The 17,707-nt window shown below is 52.4% G+C and overlaps 4 protein-coding genes across 5 annotated transcripts; 1 reads left to right on the top strand and 3 right to left on the bottom strand.

Annotated features, from left to right (window-relative positions):
* Positions 1-160: 160 nt before the first annotated feature.
* Positions 161-3,083, bottom strand: AAFC00_006276 (uncharacterized protein; the record flags this gene model as incomplete). The annotated part of the gene is made up of 2 exons (XM_069346209.1): positions 161-2,845; positions 2,907-3,083. The coding sequence occupies 2 exons, from the start codon at positions 3,081-3,083 to the stop codon at positions 161-163; spliced, it is 2,862 nt and encodes a 953-aa protein (XP_069197419.1).
* A 502-nt stretch (positions 3,084-3,585) lies between these two features.
* Positions 3,586-7,314, top strand: AAFC00_006275 (uncharacterized protein; the record flags this gene model as incomplete). The annotated part of the gene is made up of 1 exon (XM_069346208.1): positions 3,586-7,314. The coding sequence occupies one exon, from the start codon at positions 3,586-3,588 to the stop codon at positions 7,312-7,314; it is 3,729 nt and encodes a 1,242-aa protein (XP_069197418.1).
* A 2,817-nt stretch (positions 7,315-10,131) lies between these two features.
* On the bottom strand, positions 10,132-12,540 carry AAFC00_006274 (uncharacterized protein; the record flags this gene model as incomplete). Its single annotated transcript, XM_069346207.1, has 6 exons — positions 10,132-10,669; positions 10,724-11,059; positions 11,111-11,424; positions 11,477-11,831; positions 11,882-12,339; positions 12,394-12,540. The coding sequence occupies 6 exons, from the start codon at positions 12,538-12,540 to the stop codon at positions 10,132-10,134; spliced, it is 2,148 nt and encodes a 715-aa protein (XP_069197417.1).
* Positions 12,541-13,792: 1,252 nt separating this feature from the next.
* AAFC00_006273 (uncharacterized protein) lies at positions 13,793-14,659 on the bottom strand (the record flags this gene model as incomplete). 2 transcript variants are annotated; one of them, XM_069346206.1, is made up of 1 exon in its annotated part: positions 13,793-14,659. In XM_069346206.1, one exon carries the CDS (start codon positions 14,657-14,659, stop codon positions 13,793-13,795), a length of 867 nt encoding a protein of 288 aa, XP_069197415.1. The 2 variants fall into 2 exon arrangements, with proteins under 2 accessions (XP_069197415.1, XP_069197416.1); XM_069346205.1 differs by having other exon boundaries at positions 13,793-14,587.
* Between the last annotated feature and the right edge of the window lie 3,048 nt (positions 14,660-17,707).

Genomic DNA, 17,707 nt, shown 5'->3' with positions numbered 1-17,707 from the left:
TGCAGAGAGCGAGGCAGTGATTGACCTGAGAAATCTATAATTATCTTGTAAATACAGAAAAGTGATTGATGGAGGGCGCTATCCTATACATCTATGGAGACCAGAAAGTCCTTTTCCGCAACTTTTAATGTCATCATCCGACCTTATCTCCTCTCCCATCTTACACCCTGATGCGATCGAAACTGTACTTACCCACGCGCATACTGCGCTCCTTACCCAGCAGACTCTTACTCTTCTTCTGCTCTCTGCCGCCGGCTCTGACGAGCATCTTCTCAATCTTCTGCACCTTCATGCCCATGGGCAGGACGGGGTCGACGACATCGCCGAGGTCCTCGAAGCCCGGCCTCTTGATGGCGTCGACTTTGCCCGCGTTCTTGCTGCTGCTGCTGTCTTTCTTCTCTTCCTTGGCTTGCTGGTGAAGGGTGTGCGCGAAGCGCTCAAAGTCGCAGAGGAAACTGCCCATTTCGCAGGCCTCGTAAGCCCCCTCCATGGCTGCTGATGTCTCTGCACGCAGAGTCTCGATGACGTTGTCTTTTTCTTGTGAAGGTGGTACCATCCAGCCCTGAAGGCCAACGGCGTCGACACCGCAGGAAAGAAGGTTGCTGATGATGATCAAAGAATTATCCGCGGGTCGCTCGCCTTCCGAGAGCTCGGCGACGCGAGGCGAGATGAGGTAATCGAGATAACGAGTCGTCCAGCCGCCGTCTGCCAGCTCAACTCGTAGGAGCTGGATGAAGAAAATCAGGTGGGCTTGTTGAAGGTGGGATTTGAGAGCCGTGACTATGGAGGAAGCAGGGAAGGAATGCAGGCGATGGAAGACCGTGCGGAGACTTGTGCTGCGCACATTGAGACCCGTTTCCAGCTGTGCAGTGGCGTATTGGAGGTCGGCTTCGGCAGCTTCGAGTGCGCCTTGCTCGTCGCTGGTGGCGTGAGCTTCTGGCAGTAAGTTCGTGTCCAGTGCGCCGGACGTGATCAACTTGCTGATGAGACCAGGCTGAGGGTCGTCGAGTGATTTGACAAGTGTGCGCAGGGCGACGGCAACCTCGTCGATATCAATGTGGATGGGCCAGCCAAGGAACTCGTGCATGATATGCATCTCGGGGTCCAGCTCGGCAAGAGCACGCATGAGATCTCCCGAGTTTACCTTTGCCGATGCTACGGCGGGGGTCTCGGAGGGGCACTCGCGTAGAGCACGTTCGATGTTCAGTGTGTTCATGTAGCCGACCAATGCAAGCCATTTAAAGATGTTTGCGGCGAAGAAGACGAAGCGAATTGATGATTGGTCCTGAGAAAGGTCAGAGGTCCAGGCGAACATTCTGCTCAAGATGTAAAGTGCTTTTCGGCGATCGGTCCTCTGAACAAGGTTTTTGTTGGTCTTGAAATCCCAGGTTTGCGAAGGGCTGTGCGACACGAGCTGCATTGTGCTGTCGTCTTGCTGGGCGGATGCCACTGCTTTCGGTTCCTTGGTCTCCTCTGGTTGCTTGTCCTTGCCGTGCTTGCCACGTTTTGTAGGCTTCTGCGACTTGGACAGACCATTCTCAAGTTCGGCGGCCAAGAAACGCTCGAGAGGGTCGATGTCGCCCTCAGCGAGCAAGCTGTCTATCTGTGTCCTCCAGGTGGAGAAGGCGGCTTCGGTCTCGCTGTCGAGGCCTTTGACGTGGTCGAGACCTTTGCCCAGAGAGTTGATGAGCAGACTGGTGCCAGATCGGGACTTTTTGTAGACAGGAGCAGAGACATTGAGCTGAAGGCCGACGAGCGCATTTCCCGAGATGGCAGCGGCAAGACCGAGGTCGGAAAAGAAAGCGACAAAGTGGAGAGGAAGAGTGGAGGCGCCTTCGGTCTTCTTTCTCTTGCCAGAAGCAGATGCAAGGTATTCTCCAGTCAGAGGCAGCTGGCCCTGCAAAGAACTGTACTTGGTGTCAAACATGGCACATGTCGAGGAGTCAGATGCCATGACAAGGGCAGGGGTCAACTGGACGAAGCTGCTGTAGGGGTTCGAGGGGCGAGAGGTAAGGGTGGACAGCACACGGGGCACAGTCGTAGAGAGATCATAGGTGGTGAGGGAGCCCGCAAGCAGCTGCTGAAGCTTGCCGCTCGAAGCGTGTAGGGAGAAGGTGGCCTTGTCGGAACCGGTAGCAGATGCTCCCGAGGAAGGCAGGTCGTAGGTCAGCAGATGATGTAGGCCAGGATGAGTTGTAGATACGAGATGCTTGGATCTTGAGGGTAATGCGAAGATGTGGATGCGACTGGTGCCTTCGGAAACGGCAGCCAGGACGAGCAGCGGAACATTCAAAGCAGCCGAGTTGTTGGCAAGATCAGAACCGACAACAACGGCAAGAGCGTCTTCTCTGCTCTTCAACAGACCCTTGCGTGCCTTCTCTACGTCGGTGACGGTGGCGTACTGGACGTGTCCGAGTGCTTGCACAGACGCACCCTGGGCCAGAGCGATTGCTTGATCGGCCTCTGCGTCCCATCTCTTGGAGGCCAAGTCTCCGGATATAGTTTCGACGGTGCCGTCTTCGTAGACAAGACACAGATCGAGAGCGGATGCAAGATCAGTGTTGTCGGAGTGAGAGGCCAGAGGGCAAAGGGCCAAGACAGGTTTGTTGGAGAGAGGGTAGCTCGTCTTGATCTGCGATTCGGCGGACAGATCTGACGAGTCGGACTTGACCTCCTCGACAAAGGCGACAACCTCCGACTTCTTTTCTGCCGAGTTTGTGACAGCGGCGTATGTGACTCGTTGTGCTTTCTGTCCCGAAGGTTTGTAGTAGACCGAGTAGGGCGGGCAGAGGAATCGAGTCTGCGGAGGGAGAGCATACGACGTGACAAGGCGAGGATTGCGCACCTGAGCATTGGATAAGATGATTAGATCAGCAGATTACATCACATTCATAGGGATAACATACGTTGTAGATGGTTATGCCGTCGCCGTCGACGGCGACGGCAATCTCAGATCTTTTCCTCCATCTCTGCGCGCGGAGACCGTAGACGGGCGCAGCAAGGGTTTTCCCAGCAGTAGCATCGTATGGTGTGGGCAGAGATGCAAGAGTGAATGGCGCTTCAACCAGCGCTTCCTGTGACATTGTGTTGCGCGGCGGTGAGGATCAAAGGGAAGGGAGAGAAGTTGGGAGAGGGTTCCTTCCGTCTTTCCTTCGCTCTTGCCTCTAAATCAGATCTGAAGCAATAATTCATGCAAGTCGCAAAAAGTTACTTAGACTTTGACGCTAACGCCGTTTGCGTTACTGGTCTGCTCGGACTTTGCGGGGGGTTGATCAAGTGCCAAGCGCTACCTGGTACTTGTACAATCGATCAATTACGGCGGGCGCTTTCTGCCTGACACGCATCGGCTGCGCTTCTCCAGACGCGTCGAAACGCGTGCCGTCATTACTTTATAATTACCTTGCTGCTGTATAAGGTAGGCACGTACAACTACTGTAGCTTGAGGAAGGAACGGTGTCTCGACGACTTGTGTGGCCATTTCCCGCACAATTCAACCAAATCTCCTTCTTGACTCCGCTTCACTGCCATCATAAAACCAACGGATGAATGCAGGACTGAATGGCAGCAGCGTCGGTTCTGCCCCCAATGGACAATGGTCGAAAGTCATTGCATCCTTTCTTTGCCAACAAGCCGTCCAGAGACGATGGTCACGAGGTCGACAGACATGATGCAGCCCCTCCGCCCAATGTTCAAGTAGTCAACAATGACACAGACACGGACATGACCATGAACCCATCTGCATCCAAGGATCCATTTCCCACAGCCACTAAACGCGGGCGTGGACGACCGAGAGGTCGAGGAAAGGGCAAGGGGGTGCAGTCGACAGTGACGAGTTTCGTCGCTGTTCCCAATGTACAAATCGATGCACAAGCCAAGCCAGCAACAGAAGAGACAACCGAGGAGCAGAGCGATATGCGTAGAAAGAGGCGCAGATTGAGCCAGGACGATGTACACGACACTTCGACCCCTCCCCCTCCGTACACACCACCTTCTCTGCACCAACCAGACGATCGAGGCGCCGAGGATATGGTTGTACCTGTGTCGAGTCCCACCAATCTGCCCTCGTCTCAACCAGAAGCGGCGTCCCTGATCTCGACGTCGGGACAAATCGTCGACAATGCACCACCCTCAGCCGATCAATCCATGAAGCCACCTCCTCCGGCCCAAGAGGTTCCTCTCACTCTACCACCGAAAAGCCCACCTAAGAGGATGATGCAGCTCAAGGCTGGAGGTCGACTTGCATCGCCTGTGAAAGAGAGTGGACCCCAAAAGAAGACTGGGAAGGGTTTGGATGGCAGGGAAAAGGGCAAGCACCGGAACGTCGTCTGTCACTATGCCCTGGATGAGCGCGATGTGGGTGGTAGAATTGACCGCATTCTATCTGGAAGCGAGCGATACATTCGCCCGAGTCTCATCGTCAAATTGCCCACCAAGTTTATGCCTCCACCTCCTGCACGCAAAGGGCGCGCCTCGCGGGTACCTACCCATCCCTTCTTCTCAGGGAGACCCAGGCCTGTGTCTGAGTCTGCACCGTCTGCTCCACCACCTGAGATCAGTCCCCGAAGACCATCCGCCGTTACTCCGGGAAAGCTGAGAGCTCAGCGGCAGCAACAACAACAACAACAACAACAACAACAACAACAACAACAACAACAACAACAACAACAACAACAACAACAGCAGTCACAACACCAACAGGCTGTGCATGAAGCCGATGATGGCGACTTCTGCGTCCCCTTCTCCTCTCAACGAGACCGCATGGTTTCCAAGCAGCCAGGCATGACCTATGCTCCGTTTCCATCCAAAGGCATGGCCCACGTACGGGGTGATTACACAGATTCCAAACCCCCTTCTAGACCTGCTCAACAAACTGTGGCGACCTTGTCACGCAAGATGAAAGGACGAAGCTCCGTTCTGGATCCCGTCGAAGATATATTGGACCACTACCGCCAGCGACTGGACTTCCGCCAAAAGTCACATGTTCGTATCGACGGCTTCTCCGATCCACCCGAGTCGCTTCGCGTTCCCACTCGACGACTCTACCAGGGGTCCCAGATACAACTTCTCACTGCGCCCCACGTCAGTTCAGCTGCAGCCGCGCATCCTGCTTGTGCGGAGATTTATAAAAATCTTGCGCACCTTTCCCCCTACGACAACGTACGGTCGGAGACTCACGCATGGACTCAAAAGTACGCCCCGACCTCTATCGGCCATGTTCTGTGCGTTGGCAAGGAAGCCACCGTCTTGCGAGACTGGGTGAAGGCTCTAACCATCGTTGCTGTACACAGCTCCGTCCCTGGTACCCCTAGTACCGGCGCCGCCGATCGCAAACCAAAGAAGAAACGACGCAAGAGGGCAGAAGACCTTGATGACTTCATCGTTGATAGTGACGAAGAAAGCAACATCCTGGATCAGCTCTCCGAGCCTGAGGAGCTACCATCGTCCCAGGGTTCGTCACAAAAGCGCTCGCTCGTACATGCCCAAGGTGGCAGTGTGAAACTGTCGAATGCCCTGGTCATCAGTGGGCCGTCCGGCTGTGGCAAATCGGCCATGGTCCACGCTGTCGCGAAGGAGCTCGACTTTGAGATATTCGAGATCAATTCTAGTTCTCGCAGAAGTGGTAGAGATGTCCTGGAGCGGGTCGGCGACATGCTTGAGAATCACCTCGTACAAGGACGATCTGCCGACACAGGAAACACTTCTGCTGACGAGGATGCGGGCAGGCTTTCAGAAGCCTTCAAGAAGGATCTGGCCTCCGGGAGACAAGGCACCATGGGTGCTTTCTTCAAGATGAAGTCCAAGTCCTCACAGGTAGCTCCTAGCAGACCAATATCACAACCAAGGCAGACACTTCAGCAGACTCTGACTAAGACCAAGCCGTCTCGCGCCCAGAAACAGTCTCTGATTTTGCTGGAGGAAGTCGACGTGCTGTTTGACGAAGACAAAGGTTTCTGGCAGACGGTGTTGACGCTGATCCTCAATTCCAAGCGTCCTGTCATCATGACGTGTAATGACGAGGACCTCGTTCCTTTGCAGGCAATGCGTTTGCACGCTGTGCTGCGTATTACACCGCCTCCTACAGCCCTCGTAGCTTCCTATCTTGGACTCATCGCAGCAAAGGAAGGCCACGGGCTGGACCCGCAAGCCCTGAACTCGCTGTACGAATCGAAGAACCGTGATCTGAGAGCAAGCATCGCCGAAATGCAGTTTTGGTGTCAGATGGGAGTTGGAGATCCCCGCGGCGGTCTGGGATGGATCTTCCAAAGATGGCCGCCCATGGATGTCACAAACGCTGATGTAGAGCCTCTCAGAGTGTTCAGTGAGGGCACATACCGTGCAGGCATGGGTTCCTTCACTTACCTTCCGCACGCTGAGCAGCAAATTGAGTGTAGTACAGAGGAGCTCCTGACGCAGATGTGGGAGCGGTGGGATATCGACCCACGACACAAGCTCTTCGAAAGTCCCCATCGTGTCATGCCAGACAGCGGCGACAGACTTGCATGCCTCAAAACCCTGCAAGACTATGAACATCTCTCACAAACAATCAGCGATACAGATGTCTTCTGTAAAGTGGGCTTACCAGGTACAACTGAGATGGACACTACCGATCCCGAGATTTCAGATCGATCCCGCACGAACTTTATCAATGGCATGGTCTTGCTGCAAACGCCTCTGAGACTGGATTACTTATCGACAGACACACACTTGGCGGTGAGCTGCTGCAGTCTTGCAGCTAATGTCTATCATCATGAACCCCTCGACACTCGAAGCCCAAAGATGGTCGAGCAAATCGCAGAAAGGAGCACGGGTCATATATCGCTCAAACGTCAAGACTTCTCGGAAGCCCTCGAACCACTCGCCTACCAATGCGCCGTCAACTCCTTCTCATCGGCACCTAGTTTCACCTGGACAAATCTCGACGGGCCGTTCAAGCCCATCGCAGTAGACATAGCTCCCTATGTTCGTTCCATAGCTGCCTACGATCTAGCTTTGGAAGCTCAACGAGCACGTCTTGGCGGCGTGAGCGATGATCCAATGATTGGAGTAGGACCTCCAGGACTACCCATCAAGAAGATGAGGACGACCAGAGCAGCGAGGAGTGCGCTAGAAGGCGGCCAAAGATCACTCACCAGACGCGAAAGATGGTTCAAAGACGCCGATCTGGATCTAGCACGAGTGCTCAAGACTGGTGGAGTGAACTGGCCCAGGTTCGGTGCAGTCGCGATGCCTGAGGAGTCCCTCGCTGAATCCGGCGCCGACATTGAGCTCGGACAGAGTTTCGGTAAAGTGAATGACGACGACGATGATTTATAATGAAGCAATGGTTTTTGGCGAAAAGACGAGTCGACTAGAGGAGGTGGCATTTCCCACATAAGCCTAGACGGAATTAGTGTATATGTAGTATAACTTGTAGAATGAATAGTTAATACAATGGCTCAACAAGTAAATTATGTAACGACAAAAGCCCTTCTTGATTGATCCTGATAATGACCAAGTGAATCGAAAGAGATGCGAGGGACAGAGGGAGAAGACTACTTAAGCAGCTAGTCAACCAGTCCGCTCATCCATTTGTTCATTCACGCATTCATCATCCATTCTTCCACCCACTCTTTCACTCAATCCTCAACTCACAGCCTCCCACTTTCACCCATAACACCTATAACGAGTCTCAACACAAATCCAAATCCTCCCACCTCCTCTTGCTCCTGCAAACCTGACACAAAGTCACACGTTGTACATTGTACACATACACTTGTAGACCACACCTCACCTCCTTGCCTGCCCTCAGCTATCCGTCATGAACGACCCGTTCCTGTTCGCTGTTGCCACTTGATTGATATTCCACCGCATCTCGTTGGAGAGCGGTCTGCAGACGACGTCTGATACGTCAGTCTGGCAAACCAGTAAACGCAATTCTCCGAGGAGGGAATGGTGCACTTAAGGGGGAATGTGTATTGATAATTATAAGGGCTCGATTATGGAGGGTTGGTTGTGAGTGACGATTATACATGTCAAATACTTTGTACTCTGCGTGTCGAGTCGATCAAAGGAGTGCTTTGGACTTGAAAGTGCATAAGACATGTAGTTTTCCCGAGGGCTTCCTAATCCACAAAAGGTTTGATACAGGGATCGACGACAACTAGGAACATGATGTGGTGCGTTAACAACAGAAGTGGTGTCGTCCGCAGACATCAGGATGATGAGTGGCTTGATAAATGAAAGCCGCATAAGGTATCAAAGAAATATGAAATCGACTTCGAGATCGAGACTTCCTTGCGCCGACGCCCTTACTCGAACAGCAATGTCTACTCGACGAAGGTCTTGTCTGAGGGTTCAGGGATGCGAAGACAATAGAACTAGAACAATAGGTACATATAGCACAATTGACGGCATGGGGTCTCAATGGCATAGTATGTGTGATGCCCTTTTGTGGTGAAAGAAACTCAATGCTCCGACTTGACTTGATCTGCATACCATACGTTATGCAGCTTTTGTGAATGAAGATGGATAGAGAACGGGGGAAAGCGAACCGGCCATGTGAAATATCTTGGACAGTCTTGGAGGGCGGTGAACCGCGCAGCCGTTCAGCCCCGGTGCCTTATAGACGACGGTGTAGCGGAAAGAAAGGAGAGGGAGATGTTCTTTCACGAATGCTGCTGCTGCTGCTGCTGCTATATTCTGGACGCCAAGCGATGAGGCTACGAAGACCTCGTATTGTGCATCCTTAGGTATATGAGCGAGTAGGAACATAATGGATAGATAGGGTTTGTAAAAGGAAGAAGAAATTCACAAGTGATCGACGAGAAACAATTATTAATCCATCACCGTCCAACCCACCATGAACTATGCCGCTGACTTGGAGAATATCCAGGTTTGCTTCAGAAAAGGTGAAATTTGACAAGTGACAGACGGTTAAGATATAAGAATGGTAGACGGATACCAGTGAAAAGGGTAGACGGCCTAAGCATGATTGGTTAGGGGCATAATCCGAAAGACATACTCGGGCGTCGGAGCTTTGCCCGTGGCCACGGAAGAGTGAGGCTCGGTCATATAGGACCCACACGGCTCCTTGCGTGGACTCACCATTTGAGTCACACCTCTCGAACTTGCTCTCCCGTTTTGATTCCTCGTCGAATGGTCCAGTCTGTCGAAAAAGCCCCTAGGATTATGGTGAGCATCTGGGGTATGCATGCCTTGTTCGACAGTGGCATTAGCAGCAAAGACCTTCTTTGATTCTCAATTGATCCTGATGATGACGCGCGCGTCCCTTTGAAAAACCCCCATGTCCTGTCGCTATCTCATTACATGCCAGTATCGCCACACATCACTGCTGACACCAGAGTGCTATGCTGGGAACGCGGGCAGGGGGGCCAATAATCACGTCTGACTACAGCATGAAAGGGTGCGAGGACGAGGAAAAGTGAGCTACCGGCTCTGGAGCTTTTGGATTCGAAACGATGACGACCGACTATACGTGATGGCTGATACGACGATGCGAACATACCGCAGCCTTTATCGACTCCAATATGGATCAAACATCACTCGGTGCTCACTAGCCTTCGGAATTTTAAGTGTGGCTCTTACCGATCGCATTTCGCAGCAGTGTGCGGTTGCTCCTTCCCTTGGATATCAATGCCTTTCGACGAGTTATAACATCGCTCGTGGACTGTCCCTGGCCGTTCAAATCTCACTGTGCTTCCGTTGAGCAGAGTGGCGTTGCTATAGATCGTCCGTCAAAGAACACATCTTCGATCAGAGTCCAGCGAAGCCCTCAGCCAAGGCATGGAATACACCTTTACTGGATCCGGTCACGTCGACGTCGTCCAGCAACCTCAAACACATATCCCAGGTCGTTTATCTCCTGGAGTGCTGTCGACTGTCGTCATATTGGATCAGGCTCACTCCCATTGTTGGCGGCTTGCGAGTCACTCGTCGACCACTGATGTTCCAGCAATCTGCCAGGGCGGTAATCCGGAGACTTATAATTCATCTTGTAGTGACGCTCACGAGCTGTGCATTGCGAGCAAGCACTCCATGAGGTGCGCATCGGCACGTGGCTCGGTTTGCGCGCATCGAAAGTCCATATTTGCTGCCGACCTGTTCTTTACGAGCTGCCACTCACCGGACGGATCAATTACCCTCCAAAGAGATCTCGCCAGTACCCCTGATGAGGTTCGACAAACGAGCAGCCTCCAGATCGGTTTGCAATAGGTTGAGGTCGACAGGATATGAACTTTCGACTTCGTGCGCTTGTATCCTGTTAATCTTGCCATTATAGTAGTCAAACACGGATCTTGCTTCTGGAGGCATTACAGTACGTGTCCGCTCAGCCGAGTGATAAATGCCCTGCAAGATGAAGCGAGACACCGGAAAGTATTCGACCAGTTCTCCGAGGAACCTGATGCATAGATTGAAGGCAAACCTCCATTCTTGGTCGTTAAGACGAATGATGGCAGCATATGCAACGCAAAGGATGCTACTGAGTACGGTAACAGAGACCGGTGGCGTACTGTATCGCGATATATACTGGTACACCAGACTCCGTAATTGCTGCATGGAAATCGTTGCCGGGCCATCCGGAAAACCGGCGCACACTCTGGGTGAAGCCTGAGGCGTCATTCCAATGAATGGTCTGAACAACTCGGCAATGACACAATGGTATTGCATGCTGAAGAATGCGTCAGTACTCCAGGATCAATCTCGGGGGGAGGGAACGCTTTACTGTAGGTTGACTATATGCGGCAATGCATCTTCCGTCATCCTCACTTTCTGCGGCAGAGAATCGCCCCAGTCCTGCAGACGTCGATGTAAGAGTACCACTGCTTCGGTCAGTCCATTCGTCTCCGCCTGGATTGGCTCGTCTTCCTTGTAGTACAAGGGAAGTAAGTCTTTGACGATGACCCAGAGTCTGCATGCGGCGTCGAATGTTTCTGACAGTTGCCATGAATCGCGAAACACTGGCACCGGCACTGACTCCAGCATCGGGTACACTCCCGGGATGGGCACAGGCGGTGGTGTCCTGATCAACGAATCCCGATGCATATACATTGAATGCGACCTGAAACCGATCAGTACTGGTATTTCACAATCGACCAACGACAAGACATACACGACGTATGCATACAGTCCCCAAGCCACTACTGCGCGACCATGTCGCAGCTGAGGTTGATTGACATCATATATCTCGGCAGCAGTCTTCTTGCGGAACAAGCCCATGTCCTGAGCCATCCGTACACCTTGTACCAGATATGTGAGCCCGACCTTGTCCTTGCCACGACAGGTATGTAAACCATGCAGCAGGCCCGACGCGGCTATGCACGCGAGCGACTCTTTTCCCTCTTCCAGACGCCACAGCTGGTCGGCTTCGACGAAGAAGAAAGAACCAAGCGCTTCTTTCGACGGGTCAACGGCAGCATAGTTTTGCTGTTGCAATCGTCAGTTTGATATGGCGATGTCGTTCTCTAGAGAGACTCACACAGCCGTATGCGAGGACTGCATTCACGAGAAGTCTGGAGCAGTAATTGGTGCGCCCCGTCACCATGTCTTCGATAAACATGTCCTCGTCGAACAATCTCCAGGGAGGGTGGTCCCAGATCAAGAAGGACGAAATGATATTGGCGAAGCATGTGTCCTCGATGATCACTGACGTCCAGTTCGATGCCTTGACTCCTCGCAACCGATCATCGTACAAGACGACTTCGGATTGAGTATGCTGCTGGGATCGTGGTGACCATGGTCCAGTACCCATTTCTCTGGCGAAATGTCCATTCACTGCTTGCGAGAGGCGGCGCGTGTCACCCGAGGAGTCGGGTCGATCCAGGATGCTATGGCTAGGCACTGTCAGCCGTTACTTCCCGCGATCGCCTTTGTGCCAGAATACTTTTTGGGTCCAAATCTGCTTATATCGCTGTGAATGTTGCCCGTCCCTCCATCTGCGGTGAATGGATCGGGAATATCGCTCTCCATGGGTTGCAGCGCAGAACTCGAGGTCGGTCGCTGAGCATCGATGACCGTTTCGGTTGCCGTGGGCACTCGTGATCGCGGTGCGGGATGTCCCAATGGGTAAGAACGTTGCGGCATGAGGATATCACCATCTCGGATCGTGGCTAGCGCGGAGGCAAGATCTCTACTTCTGATGCGCTGGAGGATGGCTGCTGCTTCATGCTCAGGCCGTGATCTAAGCATGTCGAGGACCTCTTCGGAATCTTGCAATTGTTGATGGAGCTGGTCATACTTGCGCTTGAGAGCCACAATGGGGGTCGCATCTGGATCTGCTTCGTAAAAGCACACTAAGTTCCTTGAGTGGCATGGGGTGCAGGACGGTCTCAGCCCATCGCACTACTCGCGTCAGAAAGCGATTCGTCATCTGGAGGAGCCAGAGTGCTTGCTTACCTTCACTTTCCTCTTGCGGCACTCATTGCAAGCGACGGTGACCTGGCGACGCTTCTTCTGTTCGTTGCGCGGCAGTTGACTATGCGATGAGGACGCAGATGGGTCGCTAGAAGAATCACCAAGGGCGTTTGGGGTTACCGCAGACATCGCCTGCCCTCAGCGAGGGGTGTAGGGCGCGATGGAGAGGACGCAAACGAAGACGTCTCGTTGATCAGTCTGGAGATGCGAGCGTGCGGCTGCTTGCCCGAGTCAAACCTGTCAATCACAGCTTTCCGGACTTTCTTCGCACCCCTGGCGGACGAAGAGCCACCAAGACAGTAGAGAAGAATAGCGGGAGGAACCTGCGTCTGCTACGCTCACTTCAGAACAATACGGCTAGGGGTCATGAAAGCTGCCATATACAAGTGGACCCTGGCCTGAATGTTCTGGTGGAGGACTTGTGTGTCGAGTCCGAGGACAGTGGACACGTACAGTGAGAGCTGCGGCTTTGCTCTCGCTCTCTCTATCTATTCCACGCACACACGTTGCAGACTGCTGGCGCCGTGGGTAAGGCGTCGATGAGTTCCCAGATCAAACGCCCCACCAAGAACGAGTAAATTCCGATGAACAGGTCTGGCCCATGCCACGGACAAGCATGCACTACCGCTGGCAAGCTAGTGGCGTTCGACTTTCTTCGCTGCTGAGGAGACCAGTGGCCTGGCTCCGTACAGGAGCGACAAGCGCGGATGCGGCGAAGCTCTCCGCCAGATCGGTGTGTATGACCTTCGTCATTGTAGCTCATCAGGGCCTGTCGGGACTGAAGCGGCGTAAGCCGACAACTGGAGCCCGTTCCGGTGTGAAGGGCCGCCGGACGTTGTTCATCGTCGATGTGCAGCTCAGAGATGGCCGAAACTACAACATCAGGTATCACGATCTGGTTTGAACCTGACGAGTGTTGTGGTTGCTATTGAGCAACTATAGCCGCTCTTCCCCTTTACCGAAGTGCCGCACAGCCGCGTATGACTCCTTTTCCACAGCTATATACTCGAAGCAAGGGCCCTAGGCGCCCACTTCACCTATTCTACTGGTATTACATGGCCTACCGCCTTGCTGCATAGGTACAGGATAATAAAGTGCATTATACCCCGTCTATCTTGTGGTATAACGACCGGAGTTTCATCCGACATATATAAGCGTACACATAATTACAAGTCAAAGCTCGCTATGATGTATCTATTTCGTTATTCTTGTGAGTGGCAAATGTCACAAATAGTGCCGAACATCCATAAGCCTTGCTTGGCCGGCTGAACACCATTTCCATCTCCGTTCACCTATAATGCGCTCGGAATCGACATTACCGAATGCTACAAGCCATGCAACAAAGAACACCAACAGTAAATGCTGTTGCAGGTCGGACGCATCATGTCGATTTCCACAGCTGCCGGAAGCCCGTCCAGCTCGCTATAAGCCCTAAAATGCCGATCCACTTGTCGTCTATGCATCCTTGCTCCCAGCTGTAATGTACAGTCATCGGCGTCCAAGCTGCATTCACAACGAATGCTCTCCGCCACGCATCCACACTTGCCGCACTCCGTGTCGTGTTGGCCACGGCTTCGTCTGATGTAGTCGCCGCCGCTGCTGTTGCTGTCTTGTTGTCCAACTGCAGTTGTCGCAGCAGGCGTACCACCTCGAGCAAACAGTGGGCCATCCAGTAACGCGAGCTGATCTCCCACCACCTCGCCCGCGTTCGACTGTTGAATTTCTCGCCGTGCAACACACCCTTGTCTGCCAGGTAAGCCAGGTTCTCGTACCACTGGAAGCCCACGCCGGCGAGGACTTGGATCCACACCGTCGTCCTGATCACTCCGTCTGCCGGCGGCTTGTTCCAGGTCGCCTTGGCCCATGTGTATATGCCTAGTAAACCCCACAGGCGAGTGAAGGTTCGAAAATCGCTTATCATGCCAGACAGCTTCTTGCTGCCCGTGATGATGCTGTCGAGACGACTGGTCGGTGAGGGCAGCGTGGCTATCACAGTCTCGCCGGATAGAAGCGTTTTCGACGCTCTGTATATCAGAGCGAGGAAGAACTTGTGCATGCGCTTATCTCTGACTCGTTCCAGCTGCGTGTATAACACCATCAAGGTATATTGGGTGACCTGTAGCAGACTGTCGGTACCTGAAGACTTGTCCAAAATGCGACTGAGATGGACGAGCATATGATCGCTGTGTTTCAGAGTCTTAATCACATTTCGCCGCGCAGCGCTGGGCGGCGCATCATGGGTCGCCATTCTTGATCGTGTGTTTCTTGAATGAAAGCCGAGGGTGATAAGGGAGGGTTGAAGATAAGAACTAAGAACCTATGTGCACAGATGATGTCTTCCTCTACGTCTTACACAGAACTTGCGTGAATTATACTGCTAGGGAAAACGACGTATGAACAAATGAACGTAATGCTAAAAGACAAGTTGTAGGATATCAATAATTGCGGTTGTGTCAACAAGGCTATCGTGTTCGGCGCGGGAATGATACCTGTATTGGGTGAAGATGTCAGCCATTGCGTATAACATGTTATCGATAAGGGCCGTAGCCCGACAGCCCGAGCATGTGCCGAGGTACAGCAAGTGTGATCGGAGCGAGCCAGAAGCATGTGTCACCAGATGATGCCTAGAGGCCGCGGTAAAAGTAATGTCATTCTGAAGACGACATCAAGTCAACCCAGAGTAGACGGGTAGAAGAGCTACAGTGCGAACGATCACACTGGACGACGTAAACAATGAGGAAGGCAGTAATATCGATCGTTGCTCACGAGCTACTGTGTACCAAGCTGTGGTCCAGAGTTGGAGAGAACCGACAAGTATTCAAGTGCAGACTGGCTTGAAGCAGGGTAGGGTACTCTATTCGATTTCTCAATGGTCAGGGGAATAACAAGGCGTGATGTTCCAGCATCACAACCAATGACATCGACCTCAGATCGACAGCGAACCACGCAACGTAGTGTGCACGAATGCAGACAATACATGAACTCGGCATCGTAGACCCTAGTGTCGATCGTGCGGAGTTTTCTGCGTTCACGTCTGGATGCTGGTCTAGCGTAGCGGAGCGCCAGACGTTCGAGCGGTTCACTGCAGGACAATAGCATCCCTGTCACGGAGCTTTGTCCAGATGCAGTCCATCCGTCGAGCGCGTGGCCGTCCTTTGAAACATTCCCATGTCGTGGATATGGGCAATTGATCACGAACATGGCGGTCGCTCATATGCCGAAGTGCCTGTTTCGTTCTCGTGACCTATCCCGACTAACATTATGGAGTTATGGGACGTCGAGGGTCTACCTTGGTATCATACAGCACGGGTGGCCACCTTGCTTGTCTCGTCTCTTACCGTCCCCTCATCGAAGTCGCTTCTCCATTGTGAGGCTCTGGATCTGTCAGATCTATACATAGCATCGGCGATGCATCCGCAATCCTTATGAGATGCAAGTCCAGATCCATACCCACATCGACGATTTCAGGCTATAATTGCCATCCTTTATACTACCTGTTATGCGAAGCATGCCTATTCGATAAACTCTATAGGGCTGGCTCTGCGTGGGTAAAGCATAAGTGGAGTTATAGAGAACTGCCGTTCATTCAACCTGGTTTCTCTGTGTCAATGCTGCAGTAGTAGTACTTCGATTTACAATTCTCACTCCATGTGGCCACCCTTAGCTGAGCAGGGAAGAGTCCACTCACCCTGGAACTTGGCATCCCAACTATATTGCCACCGTGATCTCCGCAATACTGCTTATGCAGTATAGGCAGATAGCCACTACCAGCAACGAATGAACAATGCCGATTATTGATCGCATGTGTGCCCTTACGTACAAGAAGATTCTCGGCTCCCCAAGTGATATGATAACCCTGTCCCTCCACCATCTACTATCCACACAAATGACCCATTGCAACCGGTATCTAGTGTCTGGTGTCTCTGAACTGTTTGTCCTGCGCTGCACGCGCAACGCGGAATTCCGCATCATGTATTCTTACTCGGATTGCATGCATGCATGTAACATTCTCGACTACTTAGTTACCACCGTACTCACCTCATAACGTCAATCAAGTACAAGACAGCATTACTCTAAGCGACACGCACACGTCACTACCTCATCGAGCAGGTCCACATATTTCGGCATTTGGGGGGGTTTTGGTTCCTTGTTTGCGAGCGAATTGCTTGTCGTTCATTATCTCGAACAGGCTCCTCCGGTATTGCTTCTCCGCTTTTCATAATGCTTGTTGAGTCGGAGACAGCAGATTTGCATCATGGTAAAATAATAGCCAGCTGTTCCGTGTGAATGTGCTGTACTGTATGGTATTGATTGACTTGACTCAGCTCGCTCCGATGGCGCTGAGTTGTTCACCGTCCAATCGATTGCACGAAAGAGTTTTCGTAGTGTAACATTGCACGGACGATGTAAACGTGAGAGTTGTACTGGTACATACTCGATAGATTTTTGTGTTGTACTTGGTCACCTTCCGACGTTGCACACTGACTCGGGCAAGGCGGTGCTACTATCATCAATACGACAATTGGCCATTGTTGGTGCGAAATGAGTGGATTGACTACGTGGAATGATAACTATCTATGATGATATGAGTATTGAAAAGACAGTACTCTGCGCCGATCACCTTTGCCCGTGTGTTATTCTTCGCCCTCTAAGCTCTCGGTGCGTCCCTTCAATTCAACAATTTCACCCACTCCATAATCAATTGGCCAGGACCCATCGAAATGATCTTCAAATTGGACAGCCGGTCGCGGTTGTTGGGTATTGCCTCGAGACGGGGTCTCAATAACGTCTGATGTTAAGTCGTCGTCACGATCTTGGTACGTGCCTTCCGAGATATCATGGACAGGGTCACCGCCTTCATTCTGACCACCTTGAATCTACTGGGAATGTACCCTCACAATCCTGCCTCCAGTCTCGCTCTTGTCGATTTGTTCCCATTCATTGATGCCTCCTAAGAGTATTCTTCTCGTCCTCGAGGACGCGCAAGTCTGCACGCAAGCCTTCAATGGTTGCTGCATCGGCCTTCTGTTGAATCCTGTGTGCGGCATCTAGAGTCCCTTGTTGTGTGATGATGCGATGGACTGTAGTTGCGAAAGTTACATCACTGTCTCCTACAGCGTATTCGATATGTAAATAACCGCCGGGACTGACCCCGGACTCTGCCGACCCTATGGCCTGGGTTCTCGGTTGAAGTGCTTCATCAAGCTGGTCCTGTAACTTGCGCAGCGATCGTTTTTGAACGTCTGAAGGCTCTTCCCTGAGCGCAACAACTTTGATAAGCTCAGCTCGAGCCGCG

Source organism: Neodothiora populina (assembly GCF_041146345.1).
Source record: "Neodothiora populina strain CPC 39397 chromosome Unknown canker_contig_7, whole genome shotgun sequence".
Classification (NCBI taxonomy): Eukaryota; Fungi; Ascomycota; class Dothideomycetes; order Dothideales; family Dothioraceae; genus Neodothiora; species Neodothiora populina.
Note: the sequence above shows the minus strand (reverse complement) of the source record. Positions and strands in the feature narration are given on the sequence as shown.